This window comes from Grampus griseus (assembly GCF_964374135.1).
Source record: "Grampus griseus genome assembly, chromosome: 12".
Taxonomy (NCBI): domain Eukaryota; kingdom Metazoa; phylum Chordata; class Mammalia; order Artiodactyla; family Delphinidae; genus Grampus; species Grampus griseus.
Genome location: NC_139006.1, coordinates 1,127,544 through 1,143,237, shown reverse-complemented (window position 1 = coordinate 1,143,237; position 15,694 = coordinate 1,127,544). Strand labels below are relative to the sequence as shown.

General features: G+C 46.6%; 1 protein-coding gene across 2 annotated transcripts in view; it reads left to right on the top strand.

The window, feature by feature from the left end:
• Positions 1-272: 272 nt before the first annotated feature.
• SFSWAP (splicing factor SWAP) overlaps positions 273-15,694 on the top strand; it is an 82,505-nt gene continuing 67,083 nt past the window's right edge. Inside the window, exons 1-5 of one of the 2 annotated variants that reach the window (XM_082668207.1) lie at positions 273-605; positions 3,154-3,323; positions 3,905-4,036; positions 8,521-8,606; positions 14,318-14,543. In XM_082668207.1, the coding sequence (XP_082524333.1) occupies positions 388-605; positions 3,154-3,323; positions 3,905-4,036; positions 8,521-8,606; positions 14,318-14,543 (832 nt within the window). In that variant the 5' untranslated portion in view covers positions 273-387. Of the gene's footprint in view, positions 606-983; positions 3,324-3,904; positions 4,037-8,520; positions 8,607-14,317; positions 14,544-15,694 lie in introns of those variants that run through there. The other variant, XM_082668208.1, reaches the window with a different exon arrangement.

Below are 15,694 nucleotides of genomic sequence, written 5' to 3'. Positions count from 1 at the left end.
GGGTGTGGGCAGCGCGCGATCCAGAGCTGCGCTTTCGCCACTGCCCTGGACGGCCGCCGGAGAAAAATAAAAACGAAAACCACACTCCTCTCTGATAACTGCAGCCCCGAACGTGGCGGCGCCTCCGAATGCGAAAGGCTAAAGCCAAATCTTTTCTAGCGGCTCAAACTGCCCCGGGAGTAGCGAATCTGCAGAACCTGCTCGCCGGAAGTAGGGCCGCCCCTCGCCGGAAGTTGCGCTTCCTCCATTTTGTTGCCCGCTATGGCGGCGGTGTAGAGGTTGGGGCCGGGATGCGGCGCGTTTGACTGAGGGGGTAGGCCAGGCGGAGACATCGGGGACATCGTCGCGGCGCAGAAGAGAACCAGCCTGGACGCCGGGGACGCTGTCATGTACGGCGCGACCGGAGGCCGCGCCAAAACCGAGAGGAAAAGCGGCGCGAAGGAGGAGGCCGGGCCGGGCGGTGCCGGCGGTGGGGGGAACCGAGTGGAGCTGCTGGTCTTCGGCTATGCCTGCAAGCTGTTCCGAGACGACGAGCGGGCCTTGGCCCAGGAGCAGGGACAGCACCTCATCCCCTGGATGGGGGACCACAAGATCCTCATCGACAGGTCGGTTCCTCCCCCCACCCGCCGGTCCTCCCCTTCCCTCGCCCGCTTGATTTCGTCTGATGTTGACTTGATGGCCAGGACTGGAGAGGGGTTTTCTGGAGCCATCAGGGATCCGGGGGGACACCCACTCCCCTGTCCCCACATCCCCCTGGTTTTCGGGGGGAGGGGGACGGTGAAACCGGCCCTAAGGCCCTGGCTGGAGCTGCGTGTCGCGTCTGTCGCCGGAGGGATCGTCTCTGCCCCCGCAGCCACCTCGCGACCTCTCACTCTTGTCGCTGGGTTGCAGTTGCCACTCCGGGCAGTGGAAGCTGCCTGGGCCCTGGGCCTCTCCTGACCGGCGCTCTGGAGCCCTCCGCGCTCCCATAGCTCGGTGTGGGTGGGAGGGCAGCCCGAAACGCCGCAAGCTTGATGCCGCAATTAGATACCTCTTGGGTCCCCTGAGTTGGCTTTGAAACTGTCGTGCCCGCAGCGCTCTCTGTGGAGCGCGCATATTTTGCCAGCTTGACATTTGACTCCCCCCGACTCCTCCCCCATCCTGTGTTAATCCCAGGAGTTTGACAGATTCAGGCCGAGGGTGAAGTTGCCAATCAATTGGAGGCCAGTTGACTTCGTGCAGACACTGGCCTTGCTCTTAGACGTAGCGTGCTTAGGGCTGGTTTCACTGTCTCTTACAACTGAAGGGTGGGGCTGGGGTACAGATGTGTTCTTTTCAAATCAAAGGTGCTTTAGGTGATCACCCTGGAGGGTGTTCAGCCACTTTGGGCAGAGGGCTCCCGGGATTGGATTTCTAAAGATGTTTGATTTGAAAAGGATGCCCTTACGTGATGTAGGTTGTTTGCTCTCTTCCCCTCCCATGTTTTCAGTCCCTCTTTCCTCCTCCTTGGGATTTTTGTTTGTCGGTTTGGTTTTTGCCAATTTGGCAACTCTGCTTCTGGGGCCCGGACTGAAAAGTAACCGTGACCAACCATTAGACTGTGGAATAGTCTCCGAGTGAAGGAAGCCCATCGTTTGAGCCAATTAAAACTGGATTCTGCAGAGCCCTGGAACATGACTGTAGGGATGACCTCTGAGCTGGCCAGAATGGACACGTTAATGACCAGACGGCTTTTTCCATCCCCGACGTTTCCATTTGGAGTTAGATCTAGACAAGAAGGACTCATGGACGGAGGGTGGCCAGCTCAGGTCTGGACCTGAGGGCCCCCATGCTCTGCTCAAGCATGCTGTGCCTTTAAACCATGGTTCCTATTGAATCATGCTGCCTGAGCTGTCAGGCAGCTTCCTTTTCCAAAGTGTTACTTGCGGTATTTATTATTAAAGTTTGATAAGCGAGAAAATCTGAGCTTTTTATACAGTTTTCCATATCATTCTGTATACGATGGGAGTTAGGTCTTCCAAAACCAGTGGGGAGCAAACACCACACATGTACATGTGTAATATTTTAAAATAATGATCTACATTTGTAAGTTAAGGAGGTTTACAGCATAGTAAACATAATTTTGAAATTTAATAAAATGCAATAACTTGGCTACCCTGAAATTTTTGGCCTTTTTTTCTTGTAAATGTCTTTTTTTACCTGTAGTATTTTCTGGTTCTCATTACAAAAGTCAGCATTAAAAAATTAAGCAGACTTTTGTTTGTCTTTCTACATTTGTTTTTGCAACCCTAAATCTGAGTGTTTTAAGTGAAATTTACTAATTCACTCATTATCTGAGAGGTGCACATTGGCAGCATCTTCACTGAATCTTCTGTGTTAAAAGCATGGCAGGAAGTGCTCTTCTTAATTTGGCTAAAGTATCTATCGGTCCATGCAAGTACACGTGGATGCGTCTTCATGTATGTTATATCTTGGGGGCATAAAGTCTGGAAGAAAATAATGATCCTGCATCTCCTAATAGTTTTGCTCTGTTTCAAGTGAACCTCCTTAAACTGCACGTATATGTCACTGTTCCTATGTATGTGTGTCTCTCTATCACATAACCCAGCACTTATTTCCTCAGCCAAGTGGCTAGGGGGCGAGCCTAGCCAAGATTTTACCTCCAATGGACGCAAGTTTCTTTGGTGAAGATCTCTCCTGAGAGTTCGGGACTAGCAGAAGGAAGCGAGGAAATTTCGACCGTTTGGTTCTTACGGATAGGTATTTATGTATCCGGTTTGTGTGAATGTAAGCTATGATATTTGACTTTTCAGAAAAAAAATTTTTTTTATTTTTTATTTTTTTTGCAAATGGCATTGAATGGTTAACCAAACCATACACGGTAAGAACTGCCACTGAAGTGGATACCATTTTAAGCTATTAAAGGATTGTTTACCTTTAATTATAAGTTTTATCATATTGCAGAAAGGAGCTTAGACTTTGTTAAGATAACTTGAGCTTAAAAGTAGGTGAGCTATGACTAGCCAAATTAAATATAAATCTGAGAAGAGTTTATATGTTTGTTTTCCTATTTTTATTTCTTTATCTTAATCGGTAAGTATATGTATAAAACATCCCACACAAACCAACCCAGACGTTAATTTCTTTCCATTGACCAGCACGTTCATATTACAGATATGATGGGCGCGGTCACCTGCATGACCTTTCTGAGTGCGATGCTGAGTACTCCACATGGAACAGAGATTACCAGCTCTCTGAAGAGGAGGCACGAATAGAGGCCCTGTGTGATGAAGAGAGGTATTTAGCCTTGCATACGGACTTGCTTGAGGAAGAGGCAAGGCAAGGTACTGCTCAAGAAAAACTTATTTAAGCAACAAACTCTTTAAAATTTTTTAAGTATTTAAAAATTTACTCCCATTCATTTTTTTATACTCACTCTTTCTGATATTATCTTGACAGTACCCAGTGGATTGGAAAAACAGGAGTCTTTGCGTTCTGAGAGGACCTCAGGATAGTTTATATATAGAGCCACAAAGAATTTTCCCAGCTTTTGAGGGCAGACTGGGATTTGAAAAAACAAAAACCAAACTCTTTAACTGTTCTTCTTTAACAGTATCGTATAAATTAAAATTGATGTTCTTGTCTTTGCCTTAACAATCTTTAATACAGTTCTTAATCCCCAAATTTCTCAGCAGGAAGAAATTTTCCACAAAAGACACGTATTCTGCTGTCTGTGGTAAACATGTACTGGCAAAAGTACATATTGATAGATATGAAGTGTGAATTTTTAGAAACATTTTTGCCTCAAAAAGAGGTTGGAAAAAGTGTGCTGTATGCTTTACTGATAGCTACAACTTTAGAAATATATAAAATTTTTCTCAGTAAATTTCTATTTTTGTTAACATAATTCTTATTTTTCTTCAAGAGGAAGAATACAAGCGGTTGAGTGAAGCGCTGGCGGAGGACGGGAGCTATAATGCGGTGGGATTCACTTACGGCAGTGATTACTATGACCCGTCCGAACCAACAGAGGAAGAGGAGCCTTCTAAACAGCGAGGTGGGGGGCTGCCCGGGGTGATGACGTTGGGCAGGTACTACGTGCAGCGGTAGAGTCTCCCAAACACGATACAGGCACTGAGTAATTACAGCATCGCTGGGACAGAAAGAGAACATCATTGGTATTAGGGTAAAACAAAGCTAAAAACCAGAAGATGAATTGTTAATGGAGATGGAGAGTGAATTCAGACTTTAGTTACTGTCTAGGATCTGGGTGCCTTTCCTTTATTTCTTTTGGATTCAGGGAATAGGAAGTTACTCACGCTGGATTCTTTGTTTCTAGATAGACAGTATATGTGTTGAAATCCGCAGTGACTTGCTCTTGGGCCGTTGACAGGACAGGCGTTAACCACCCTCCTGCTAGCCTGCTCCTTCACATCCCCCCACGACTGAAACAGTGGCCGATGCCCAGTGGAAGGACGCCTGTGGGGTCAGTTATTACCAGACAGAAAACAGCACAGTATGTCCTGCTTAGGCTCAGTAGGCCCTAGGGGATAGACTTAACCATATGGTATTTCAAAATAATGTTTACATAGAATTAAAGATTTTAAATTTATGCCTTTCTGGATTGACTCAGAATATTTATTTTTTAAAAAAATAGTGCTATTAAAAAATCCAGACCCATGTGCAGTTCAGGAGCAGGTGTCCGTAGTCACTTTGGTAAGACCTGAGAGCACCTTTGTTATAGCCCTGCATGCTGGTCAGTCGTGAATCGTCAGTGATGATAGTCATTGAGGGTGGATCACTCTACTCATGGTGTTCTGTTAAAGAGAAGGAGAACTTCAGAAGCCTAGTCAGACGTTCAGAATAATGAACAGGAATCCCATCATAGAGGGATTTCACTTTCGAGCTAACTGAACCTGTGATGTGGGACTTGCTTGTTTCCTCCTTAAGTAACAAACCTCCTGACACGTATGAAGTAATTATAGCAGTTTAATATTAACATGCTGTCTGCCCTGCACGGTGCAGCTGCACCCGGGTTCTCCCGACCCCTCGCCGGGGGCGTGATCCTGGGAGAGCAGTACAGACACTTGCCTTGTTGCCCCTCCTTTCCTTCTGCTCATTACTTGATGGACATAAGAATCACTGTTGCACAGCTCTGTCCTGCGAGCTTCTAAAGAGTTTTTCCAGGTGTAGTTTTAACCGTATTGAGTTAAAGCGTGGTTAAGGTATTAAACACCTTTTTCCGTTGACCTTTGGATCTGACCATACCTCAGAAGTTAGGGTGCGGTAGACATGTTCTTGCAGGTTTAAGAAGTATACACTCGTTCCTTTATCCAAAATAATTCATCCACTTTGGGATTCCGAATAGTTCCTGTTTTATTGTTGTGTCTGAACCATATGCGTTATGTCTGCTTTAAATATCTAGTGTTTGATCAGAAGGAAGGAATGCATACTGTCACCATTTCACAAGTGAAGAATTGAGATTTATAGCGCCCAGATGTCCTTTGCAAGGTCCATCGACCGCCTTTGGAAAAATGTATAATAATCATTCCTTAACATTTCAGATTAGGGATCAGCAAACTATGACCGAGGCCCAGCTGGCACGTTTCTGTGAGGTTTTATTGGAACAGCTGTGCTCATTTGTTCACGTTTTATCTGTGTGGCTTTTGCACTCCAATGGCAGAGTTGAGTAGATGAGACAGAAGAGTCAGAAATATTTACTGTCTGGCATTTTACAGAAAGCGGTTGCCAGCCCCTGTTCTAGGTGATGGGCACTTGTCTTGGTGTAATTATTGGGCTGGCTGGTGCTGAACTTTGCTATGATTATTGCATTTTAAGAACTTCCATGTGACTTGGTTTCTCTTCCAAGTTTTAGTATGTTTTCTCTTTAACGTAACGTTCTCTGTATTTAAAATGTTGTTTCTTTCTGTAATCACATCCTCAGAACTTTGCTTGGTACGCTGATTAACTTTTTAGTGGAAGTTGGGCCCATGTAAACCTTACAGCTTGACACTTTATGTTTAATTTACACTAATATAAATAAAATGCCACATCTATGAATAACATGTACACATGCACACAAACATACACGTACGTGGATGTGTACCTATACATTCACGCACTTTGTAGACGGAATTCAAACATTGGGTGTTCGGTGCCCAGCACCACTAACAGCCAAACTTTACTTTACTGCTGCGTTATCTTAAAATTTGAAAATTTAATTTTTGTTTGTTTTCCTGAGTCACCAACATGTCTAAATATTCCTTGATTTCCAGAATTACTATGTGGTTGACCCTTGAACACCGCAGGTGTGAACTGTGCAGGTCTACTCATTCTCAGATTTTTTTTTTTTTCAATCAAACGGTACTGCACTGTTGGTTGAATCCACAGATGTGGAACCGCAGGTACAGAGGGCCAGCTGTGGGACTTAAGTATCCACGGATTTTGGTTTCCCCTGCAGGTACTGAGGGATGACCGCATTGTCTGGGCGTCTTTAGCACCTTAAAGCCTTGTGACATTAAACAGAAGCATTTGATGGAACCTTTATTTCTGTGCAACTTAACTTCTCTCTTCCCTTTTTGCGGCTTACTGTTTTCATCCCAGTTCCATCCTTTAAATTTTCTGTTTTTCATCATTATTACATATCCATTTTTTTAAAAAAGAGAAAGTTACTTAAATTTATCTGAATCTGAGTTAGTATTGCAATGGTTGGGTTTTATTTTGTGCTGCTAAAGCCATTTTTCTGTAAAGAAGGGTACGTATAAGAACAGAGCAAAGCTGTGTAACCCACCTGTTCCAGACAGCTCTTTTGATTCCAGTGGCTTTATTTTTGAGAACAACTTAGCACTAAGGAAAGGCTGTTTCCTTAGTTTCCATCACTTTGTCATTTTAGGGAGGTACGGTAAAAGTTGTACTTTTATAGAGACACCTCTGGCTTCATTCCCAAAGGAAATTGAGGATTTGGAGCTGTTACTTGGCATGTCGCAAACCAGTGTTTTCTAATATCTACCAGTTCAGTGTGTCATTTGGTTACTGAAGCTGAGCGGGGGTATTGTTGATTACAGGGAGCTTTCAGGCCACAGTAAGTCTTTAGCCCTTGGGTGAGAGTAAGGCTACATGAACTTGTGGGGCAGTATTAAATACTCTTATCTAATAGGAACTTGTAATCAGTCTGTATCTCATCAGACTACAGTCCCCGGGTCCCCGTGTACTGTGAAGCCTGTTTAAAATGCCCTCTTGGCTTCACAGAGAATTAGGTTTGATAGGAGACTTTTGAAATTGTTCATCTCTTCAAGAGACTCTATTATGTATGATGGAAACGTTTGTTTTGATGAAGATTTAATATTTATCTCATGTCATCTTTTTTGAAAGAAAAACTTAAGTAGATGTTGAAATCCTTAAAACTGTTAGCTTTTACAGGGTTTCTACTATTTTTTGTACATTTCACTATATTCTTTTAAATTGATCCTCTGAGTGATTGAATTGTATATAGGTACCTTAGAGTTCAGAAAGCTATAATGTGTAGTGCCTTGTCTAATATACAGTAGACAAATGTTTATTAAATGAACCATTAAAGAAGAAACGGAGGGACTTCCCTGGTGGTCCAGTGGTAAAGAATTGCCTTACGACGCAGGGCGCGGGTTCAACCCCTGGTCGGGGAACTAAGATCCCACATGCCGCAGGGCAACTAAGCCCCCATGCCACAACTGCTGAGCCTGTGTGCCACAATGAGAGAGCCCACATGCTGCAAACTACAGAGCCCACACGCTCTGGACCCCGTGCGCCACAGCTACAGAGCCCACACGCCCTGGAACCCGCACACCACAACTAGAGAAGAGAAAACCCGCACGCTGCAACTAGAGAGAAGCCCGCTCGCCGCAAAGAAAGATCCCGCATGCCTCAACAAAGATCCTGCGTGCCTCAACTAAGACCCGATGCAGCGCCAATAAATAAATAAACAAACAAATAAATAATAAATACGTCTTTAAAAAAGAAGAAGAAGAAGAATTGGAAATACATCTGATTATTTGTGGAAAGAGAGGTGGTTTGCTTGGGGGGAGAAGTCTTGGCAGTTACATGCTGGGGTTTTACGGTTCAGCGGTGAAAGCGTTGTCTTGGAATTGAGCACCTGTGCCTGACGCTCTGGGGGACCCACAGCGATAGTTTGAAGGGCGGTCCTAGCAGGTCAGAGGGGCTGGGAAGGAGGAGAGCCTAGCGTGTGTCGAGTGCCTGCCGAGTGCGGAGCCTTGTTGGGGAAATGCTCACGTGCCTTGTCTCGCTGCACCCTCCCCACGGCCGGGGAGTCCACGCTGCCGCCGCTGTGTCTGTACCCCCAGCCCCTCGGGGGTTTGATAAAGTGATTCTGCCCACACGTGGTGGAGCGAGCAGAGAACGGAAGTGTTCCTGGGAGGGATGGTGTGCGACAGAACCGGGAAGGGCCCGTCATGCCCACGCCCCCCGGCCCCATAGTGGCTTACAGCTGGTGGGTGTGCCTCCTCTGCAGGTCACGGTTCTGAAGTTCTATGTCTTCTTTTTATACAGAAAAACACGAGGCTGAAAATTTGGAGGAAAACGAGGAGCCTTTCATTGCCCCTTTAGGATTGAACGTGCCGTCTGATGTGGAGCTGGTAGGTGTCTTTCTCGTTCACAATACTGTTAACCTTTGTTACTACTTATCGGGAAGTACTGGTGAGAGCACCCCGCCATGATCACAGTTGCTTTCTAGTTTGGGTGTGTAATGCTTTAAAATTATTTGTGAGTTAACGGAGAAAAAATCACACACCACCTCTTCCCCCCTAAAGAAAAAGGGAGAAATTCTAGCAGAATCACCAGACCAGAGCATCAGGGGCCTGGGGAGCTGGCTCGCTCTCGGAGACCATACGGTTGAATCCCCAGACTTTACCAACATGGAAAAACCCAGTCAGAACTACTGGTGAGGAGACTGTTAGCCACGTTTAGATGCAAAGACCCTCCTGCTCAGGGCACGTGGCTTTCAGTACAGTTGCTGTGTCCTGTCTTTTGCTGGTGTGGTTTTGTGGGCACTCAAGATGGGGACCTTTACTATAACATTCTCTTGGCACCCTTCCACCCGGTTCTCCTCTCCGTTATGACTAGGACCCTGTGGCATCTCCAGGCGGCCCCTGCCCTCGGGAGGGACACCTGGGTCGCATCCTCTTGGCCTAAGTGCTCTGCAGCTGGGTCTCTAGTTCCCACTGATCTCACTTCGCTATTTCAGCTACGTCCAGTCAAGGTTACATTGTGACAGGCCCCATTGAGGATTTTCTAAGTATTACTTAATGCTAGTAACCCCATAAGGTAGCTTCCTGTTCCCCTTTCACAGATGCAGAAAAGTGAAGAAGTTGGGTCGTGCGTGCCAGGCAGGACCTCTAACCCATGGTCTTAGCCGTTGTGCCATCCTGAGTCGCTGTGCTTTGTGGGATTCTTACATGGTCATTAGGGACGTTTAAAATATTTGTGTTGTGTGTACATGCTTGGAAAAGGGATATTCGTGCTCAGAGTAAAGATTTTTCTCTGGCATCTTCCTAACTGGATTGCAAGCACCACGGACGTGGGTATTCCAGCCCCTTCATAGTGTCCTGCTACAGCATCATTGAATAAACAGTGGATGCTGAAAATTCCCCATAGGAGGAGCCTCTTGTGTTCCCCACACTAGCACCTGATACTTCCCTTATTTAGCGCAGCGTGAATCTGCTGGTTCTTGCCCTTCGGTTTTATGTGACGATGGGAGAGAACAGAATTTAATTCCTGCCTCCACCCATTCCTTCCTCCACTTACTCATTTATAAATCCTCTCCTTCTCTTTCTCTTTTCTTGCAAATATGGGTAAAAATTTCTTTGGATTTTGCCAAGTAGAATCACTATTTATGTTTGATTCCCGTTTCTACCGTTGATCAGTTTGCTACAGTTAAAACTGAAAATGTTTTCTGAAGATTTGATATCCTGAGACTTGTATTGAAATATTTTTATGTATTGTATTTCTGTTTTTTCTGGAATATGCTATTCTACGTGAGAGACGCATTAAAAACAGTTGCTCTCTTACCCACACGTAATGCTAAAAGCTTTTATTTAAGGTTGACTTTATAGATTCTTATTAAGTTTTGGTATGAAGATCATTTTTAAGCTTTTATGCGAACATAAACATAGAGGTGTAGTAGATTTTGTTGCCTTAATTCCTACTGAAGTATTTCATGGCTGTATGTTCCCAGAGTCAGCACCACTAGGCTGCGTGGTGGCCTGCCGGGACCCAAAGCGTCTGCTCCCCGTGGAGAGCACAGCAAGCCTGGCGTATAGTGGTCTGCTCTCTCCCGATGTTCGTATAAAATGGTCCCCCGGGTAGGAAATCTCGCGACTGTGGAGAAACCGTGTGTGAGTGCTCACCAGGTGGCCTGTGGACTGCTGGCCTTTCCTGTACGGTGGTAGCAGTATGTCATTCTTCAGAATTGCTGTGAATCGGGGCAGTGATTTGCTGTATGCGTCACACACTGTCGTGTCCGCGTTAGCGGGGAGACTGCCTAGGAGACAGGTGTCTGCGTCGTACGTTCCGTCTTGGTGGCCGAGCATGAAACTGCCGGCTCGTGTTTAGGTGACGCTTGCTGCCTCGGTGGGCAGGGGCTGCTCGGGCAGCGGCGGAGGCGGGGTGGTGAAGAGAGCGGGTGCTTGAGGGGGTCTCAGGTTTAAACTAGGCTTTTGGAGTAGAACCCCATGGCTGCAGGGTCTCTGGGGGTCCGTGCGAAGGGTCAGGAGCAGTGAGAGGTCACAGCGTCCTGGAAGCCGCGTGCCGGCGCCTGCTCGAGGCTGGCCGCCTGGTCCCACTGGGCCTCTAGACGCCAGCTCCTCAGGTGACCTCACAGCTTTATTTTAGCTTTTCGTAGTGACTGTTTGTCCACTTGTATGTTTCTTGGGAAGTAAGGAACTGTTTTCTCCCGGAATATGTAGCCCAGCATCACTTGTCCCGACATTGTGTTTTCAGTTACCTGTCCCTTTCCCAGGGACCCGAAGGCCTGTCTCTGTCACCTCCTGAGTTCTACACGTGCCCAGGTCCGTCTCTGGCTGTGTTGTGTTGTCTTGCACTGCGGGGAAGGTGGAGGGCGCGTCTCAGCCAAGTCTCTCACCCACCCGAGACGCCGCAGATCCGGGTTCTGAGCCCAAACGAGGTTTCCACAGGCACTGCCCAGAGGCGCGCGAGGTCTCGTGAGCCCCCCGCCTGTTGTGTGACACCTCACGTTCCCCTCGGATCAGCAAGGGGATCGGAAGTGCTGCTTGTTCGGCACGCCCGTTTGAGTGTATTTACGAGCGAAATGTGCTTGTTTAACATATTTTATGGACAGAAGGAAAAGGGGGGAGGATACAATGTACAATTCCCGTCCTGGTCCTGCGCGGTGGCACCAGTAGGTTAATAACAACATCAGATAGTGAGTATTCATGGAGCATGTGCTGTGTGCCAGGCGCTGTGTTAGCTCGGATCTTCTGTCCTCACGACACCAGTGCCTCTGACGGGGACACGGGACAGAGCCGTCGAGAGCAGCCGCCCCAGGTCATCCTGTAAGGGTCAGGCCTGCACTTCCAGCCCAGAGCCACTGCGGTTACGCTTTACCGAATGTTGTTCTGATTAGAGCGTCAGTCTCACCGTACCTTCAGGTGCTGTGTTGCCATGGGATGGGGGTGGGGAGACAAAAGAAGCACGATTTACCCCCGTGTTCCTGTGGAGTCCTGCCTTTCCTTGGGGGTTTGTGAGGACTTTTCAGTATGATGAGTGCTAAGCCCTGGTCCGGTCAGCGTCGTGCACTCCTGTTCTCCTGGCGCTTTGTCTTTTACCTGTTTGTTCCTCTCTCCGTGCAGAATTTAAAGGTATTTGTGAAGTCATTTATGTCACCATATATGTCACTGTATTCCTTTCTGGCTTCAGGATTTTGAATCTTGTCTTAGAAGACCTTTCCACCCCTGACAGTTTTTAAATATTTTCCTATACTTCCTGCTGTTACTTCCATAGTTTTGTTTTGACAGTTGAGTTCGTGCCTCAGTCTGATATTATTTGGGGCTCTGATCACAGAGGAGGAGAGAGGGCCAGCCCAGCTGCCCCTGGGGCTACTCGCTTATTCACCCCACCTGCCGCCCAGCCTGGCCCCCAGCCCCACCCTGCTGCAGGGATCAGAGCTCCAGCATTTTCCAAAGCTCTTTGGAAAATGGATGCAGGTTTTCTGACCTCACATGCTGTTGTCCCATTTCCCGATGCCTATTCGAGTTTCTAGAGCCACGTTAATTTTGGAGATGCTGGGAGGTGTTAGTCCCCCTTTCTGGGCTCAGTTGCTTTCTTGAAAGGCTTCCATAAATTAGAAAAGCATTTTCCCCTGGACCAGTCAGTCTTTGTAACACATACGTATTTATGTGTTGGCTACATCCTTAAAATCCCATCTTATGGTAGGAATGATCATATTCTTAAATAGAAGAGGATTTTTCTAAAACCTACATGATAAGGAGAGCAGAGAATGACTTTCTCCAAACCAAATGTTTATCTGATATCCACTTGCTTCAGTAGCACATCTGGAAGGGTGCTCGTAAGCTGCTTTGTAAAATGACCCACACACTCTCTGTGACTGCTGTAACCATAAGGTGACATCATAAGAGGGCCTGCTTTTAAGAAGTTCTAGACCAGCGTTTTGGTTTGGTCAGTGGAGAACATCTCTACTTGGGCGGCGGGAGGGGTTGTATTTTCCTTTAAGGATCATTATTCTGAAGCGATCCTTAACAATTGTCATGTATACGGAATACACTAATGCAAAAATGAATCTTCCCGTTGAGCCAAAGCCGCTGAACATGTGCATCAGGATCCGCACCTCGGTGCAACAGGGGGCCTTTGACATGGACTCTGGTGTATTTGGGGACCAGTAAATAGTCATAGACATTTATCCAGTGTGAGTGTGAAGGACATCATTAGTTCAGGAATCACATTTGAGAATTAAGGCGTTTGTATTTTGTGAAGGATTCAGCCCTGAAATTACAGTAAGCATCTTGAGTTCTTAACCGCCCGTTATTAATGAGAATAATTTCCCACTTTATTTGCATGTAATTTTCTAGTGTTAATCTCTTCATTAATATTAAAAGTATTTCAGATGTGTGGCTTCCAGCTTCTGGTCCGAGGGGCTCCTTGTGTGGGTAGGAATTGCTCAGCTCATGATGTGGCGGAGGTAACTTAGCAGCACATGCAGGAGAGAGGTGGGGTCTGGTTCCAGGTAGTGAATGCACTTCAAGGCAACCAGATGACTTGCCCAGTAAATGTGGGTGAAACCGTCTCTGCTCTGGCCAGACCACAGGTAGCTGGGCCTCAGTTTAGAGCTCTACTTTTTTTTTTTTTTTGGCTGCGTTGGGTCTTCGTTCCTGCATGTGGGCTTTCCCTAATTGTGGCGAGCCAGGGCTACTCTTCATTGTGATACGCATGCTTCTCATTGCAGTGGCTTCTCTTGTTGTGGAGCACGGGCTGTAGGCCTGCAGGCTTCAGTAGTTGTGGCACACTTGCTCAGTAGTTGTGGCTTGCGGGCTGTAGAGCGCAGGCTCAGTAGTTGTGGCGCACGGGCTCAGTTGCTCCGCGGCATGTGGGATCTTCCCCGGACCAGGGATCAAACCTGTGTCCCCTGCACTGGCAGGTGGTTTCTTAACCACTGCGCTACCAAGGAAGTCCCTGGAGCTTTGTACTTTTAAGTGGGAGCGTTGATGAACGGGCGCCACGGGGCAGTCTTACAGGGAGTAAGAAGGAGGAACGGGGTGAGGAGAGGTCAGGTGCAGAAGGAAAGGCTGGGCGTGAGCCTGCGGCTTTCCTTGGATGTACAAAAGTAGTGTTTTCAAAGCTCTAAACATTAGTCCCTGCTGAGAAAAAGGGAAGAGAAATGATTCTTAGATCCTTGAGAAACTTATTGAAACATGCACCCCTCTCCCTAGAAAATTGCATGTGTATATGCAAAATTTGCATACAACTCCCCAGAGGATTGATTCACAACCCCCTGAACCCTATCACGGAACCCTGGTTAAGGGCCCCCAATATAGGAAACACATTGATTGGTGCGGAAAAGCTTGCCTCCTGTGGGTTCAGTACAAAGCTAGAATGGCCTGCCTCAGCAGGTGAGTTTTCTTCCCACAAAATACTGCAAAATTCAGAAACTGAGTGTCGTGTAACGGGGCCAGTGCCACAGTCTGTTCAAACTGGACTCTTCCCATTGAAATGTCTCTAGTCAGTAGTAAAACCAGGGTTATTCCTGTGTTTTAAGCCACACGCTCAGTGGAAAAGAGGACAGACTGATAACGTGAATGCGTGTGTTCTCTTGTAGCCACCAACAGCCAAAATGCACGCCATTATTGAGCGCACGGCCAACTTCGTGTGCAAACAGGGTGCACAGTTTGAAATAATGCTGAAGGCCAAACAGGCCCGAAACTCTCAATTCGACTTTCTGCGCTTTGATCACTACCTCAATCCCTACTACAAATTCATCCAGAAAGCTATGAAAGAAGGACGGTATACGGTACTGGCAGAAAACAAAAGTGAAGAGAAAAAGAGTATGTGAAACTGTTTCTGTCCTGTGTTGGGCTGGGGGAGGGGTTGAGATCTGCGCTGTAGGACTTCCTGAACGTTTGTGAAATCCTGCCACTAAGGCACGAGGATTAAACCTGCTGTGCAATAAGTCTGAACATATATTAGATTCTTTTTTTTTTTTTTTTTTTTTTGCAGTACGCGGGCCTCTCACTGTTGTGGCCTCTCCTGTTGCGGAGCACAGGCTCCAGACGCGCAGGCTCAGCGGCCACAGCTCACGGGCCCAGCCGCTCCGCGGCGTGTGGGATCTTCCCGGACCAGGGCACGAACCCATGTCCCCTGCATCGTCAGGCGGACTCTCAAGCACTGTGCCACCAGGGAAGCCCTAGATTCTTAATTAACGTTTTCAAAGATGGGTGACATAGAATTAAATGTTGATGCCATCAGAGCATAACCATCTAGGTTGGAAACGTTTCCCCTCATTCTGGTTGTTGAACATGTCACAGACAGAACAGCGAGCCTCGTGCTCCGTGCATCGTTCTAGCGTGCACCCCATGTTAGGGCCTGAGGCTAAATTACACAAGTCCACAGAATGAAGTGCCTAATCTTACTCTCTTTTCTTTACTCTGCCTTAAGCTGTTGTTTTTATAAGTGTCTAAATTTGGAATTCTTACTACAAAGACCAATTAAGTATTTTGAATAACATTCTGAGACAGCAGTACATGTGTCTACATTGAATTTTTCTTCCAGCTGAAACACGATTTTCAAAATCAGTTGTATGCATCTTACCCCAGACCTCATCTCCTCCACGGTTGTTCGTTTGCTGTAGTTCAGTAAAAAATCTGTTGCTGTTATTTTACCTTCAAAATCAGTACGATTTTTGCCTTTTTTCCAAAAAATTTAAATATTCAGTGGCTCCGGACTAGTAAATGTCAGAGGGAAGGTGCCAGCGGGGCCGAGGTCAGGCTCCTTTCTCGCTGCCTTTGTTTCTTGTGATCCCACTTGATAAAGTCACAAGCAAATGTCATTCTGCTGAACGACTTGGGTGGCAGCAAGCTAGGGAATATTTTCCGAAGGTGGTTTTTGGACAGATAACCAAGAAATGGCTGCATACAGTTCTGCCTTTGTGTGCGTCTGAGGTCTTACGTAATTTATTTGTACCTTGACGTCTTGACAC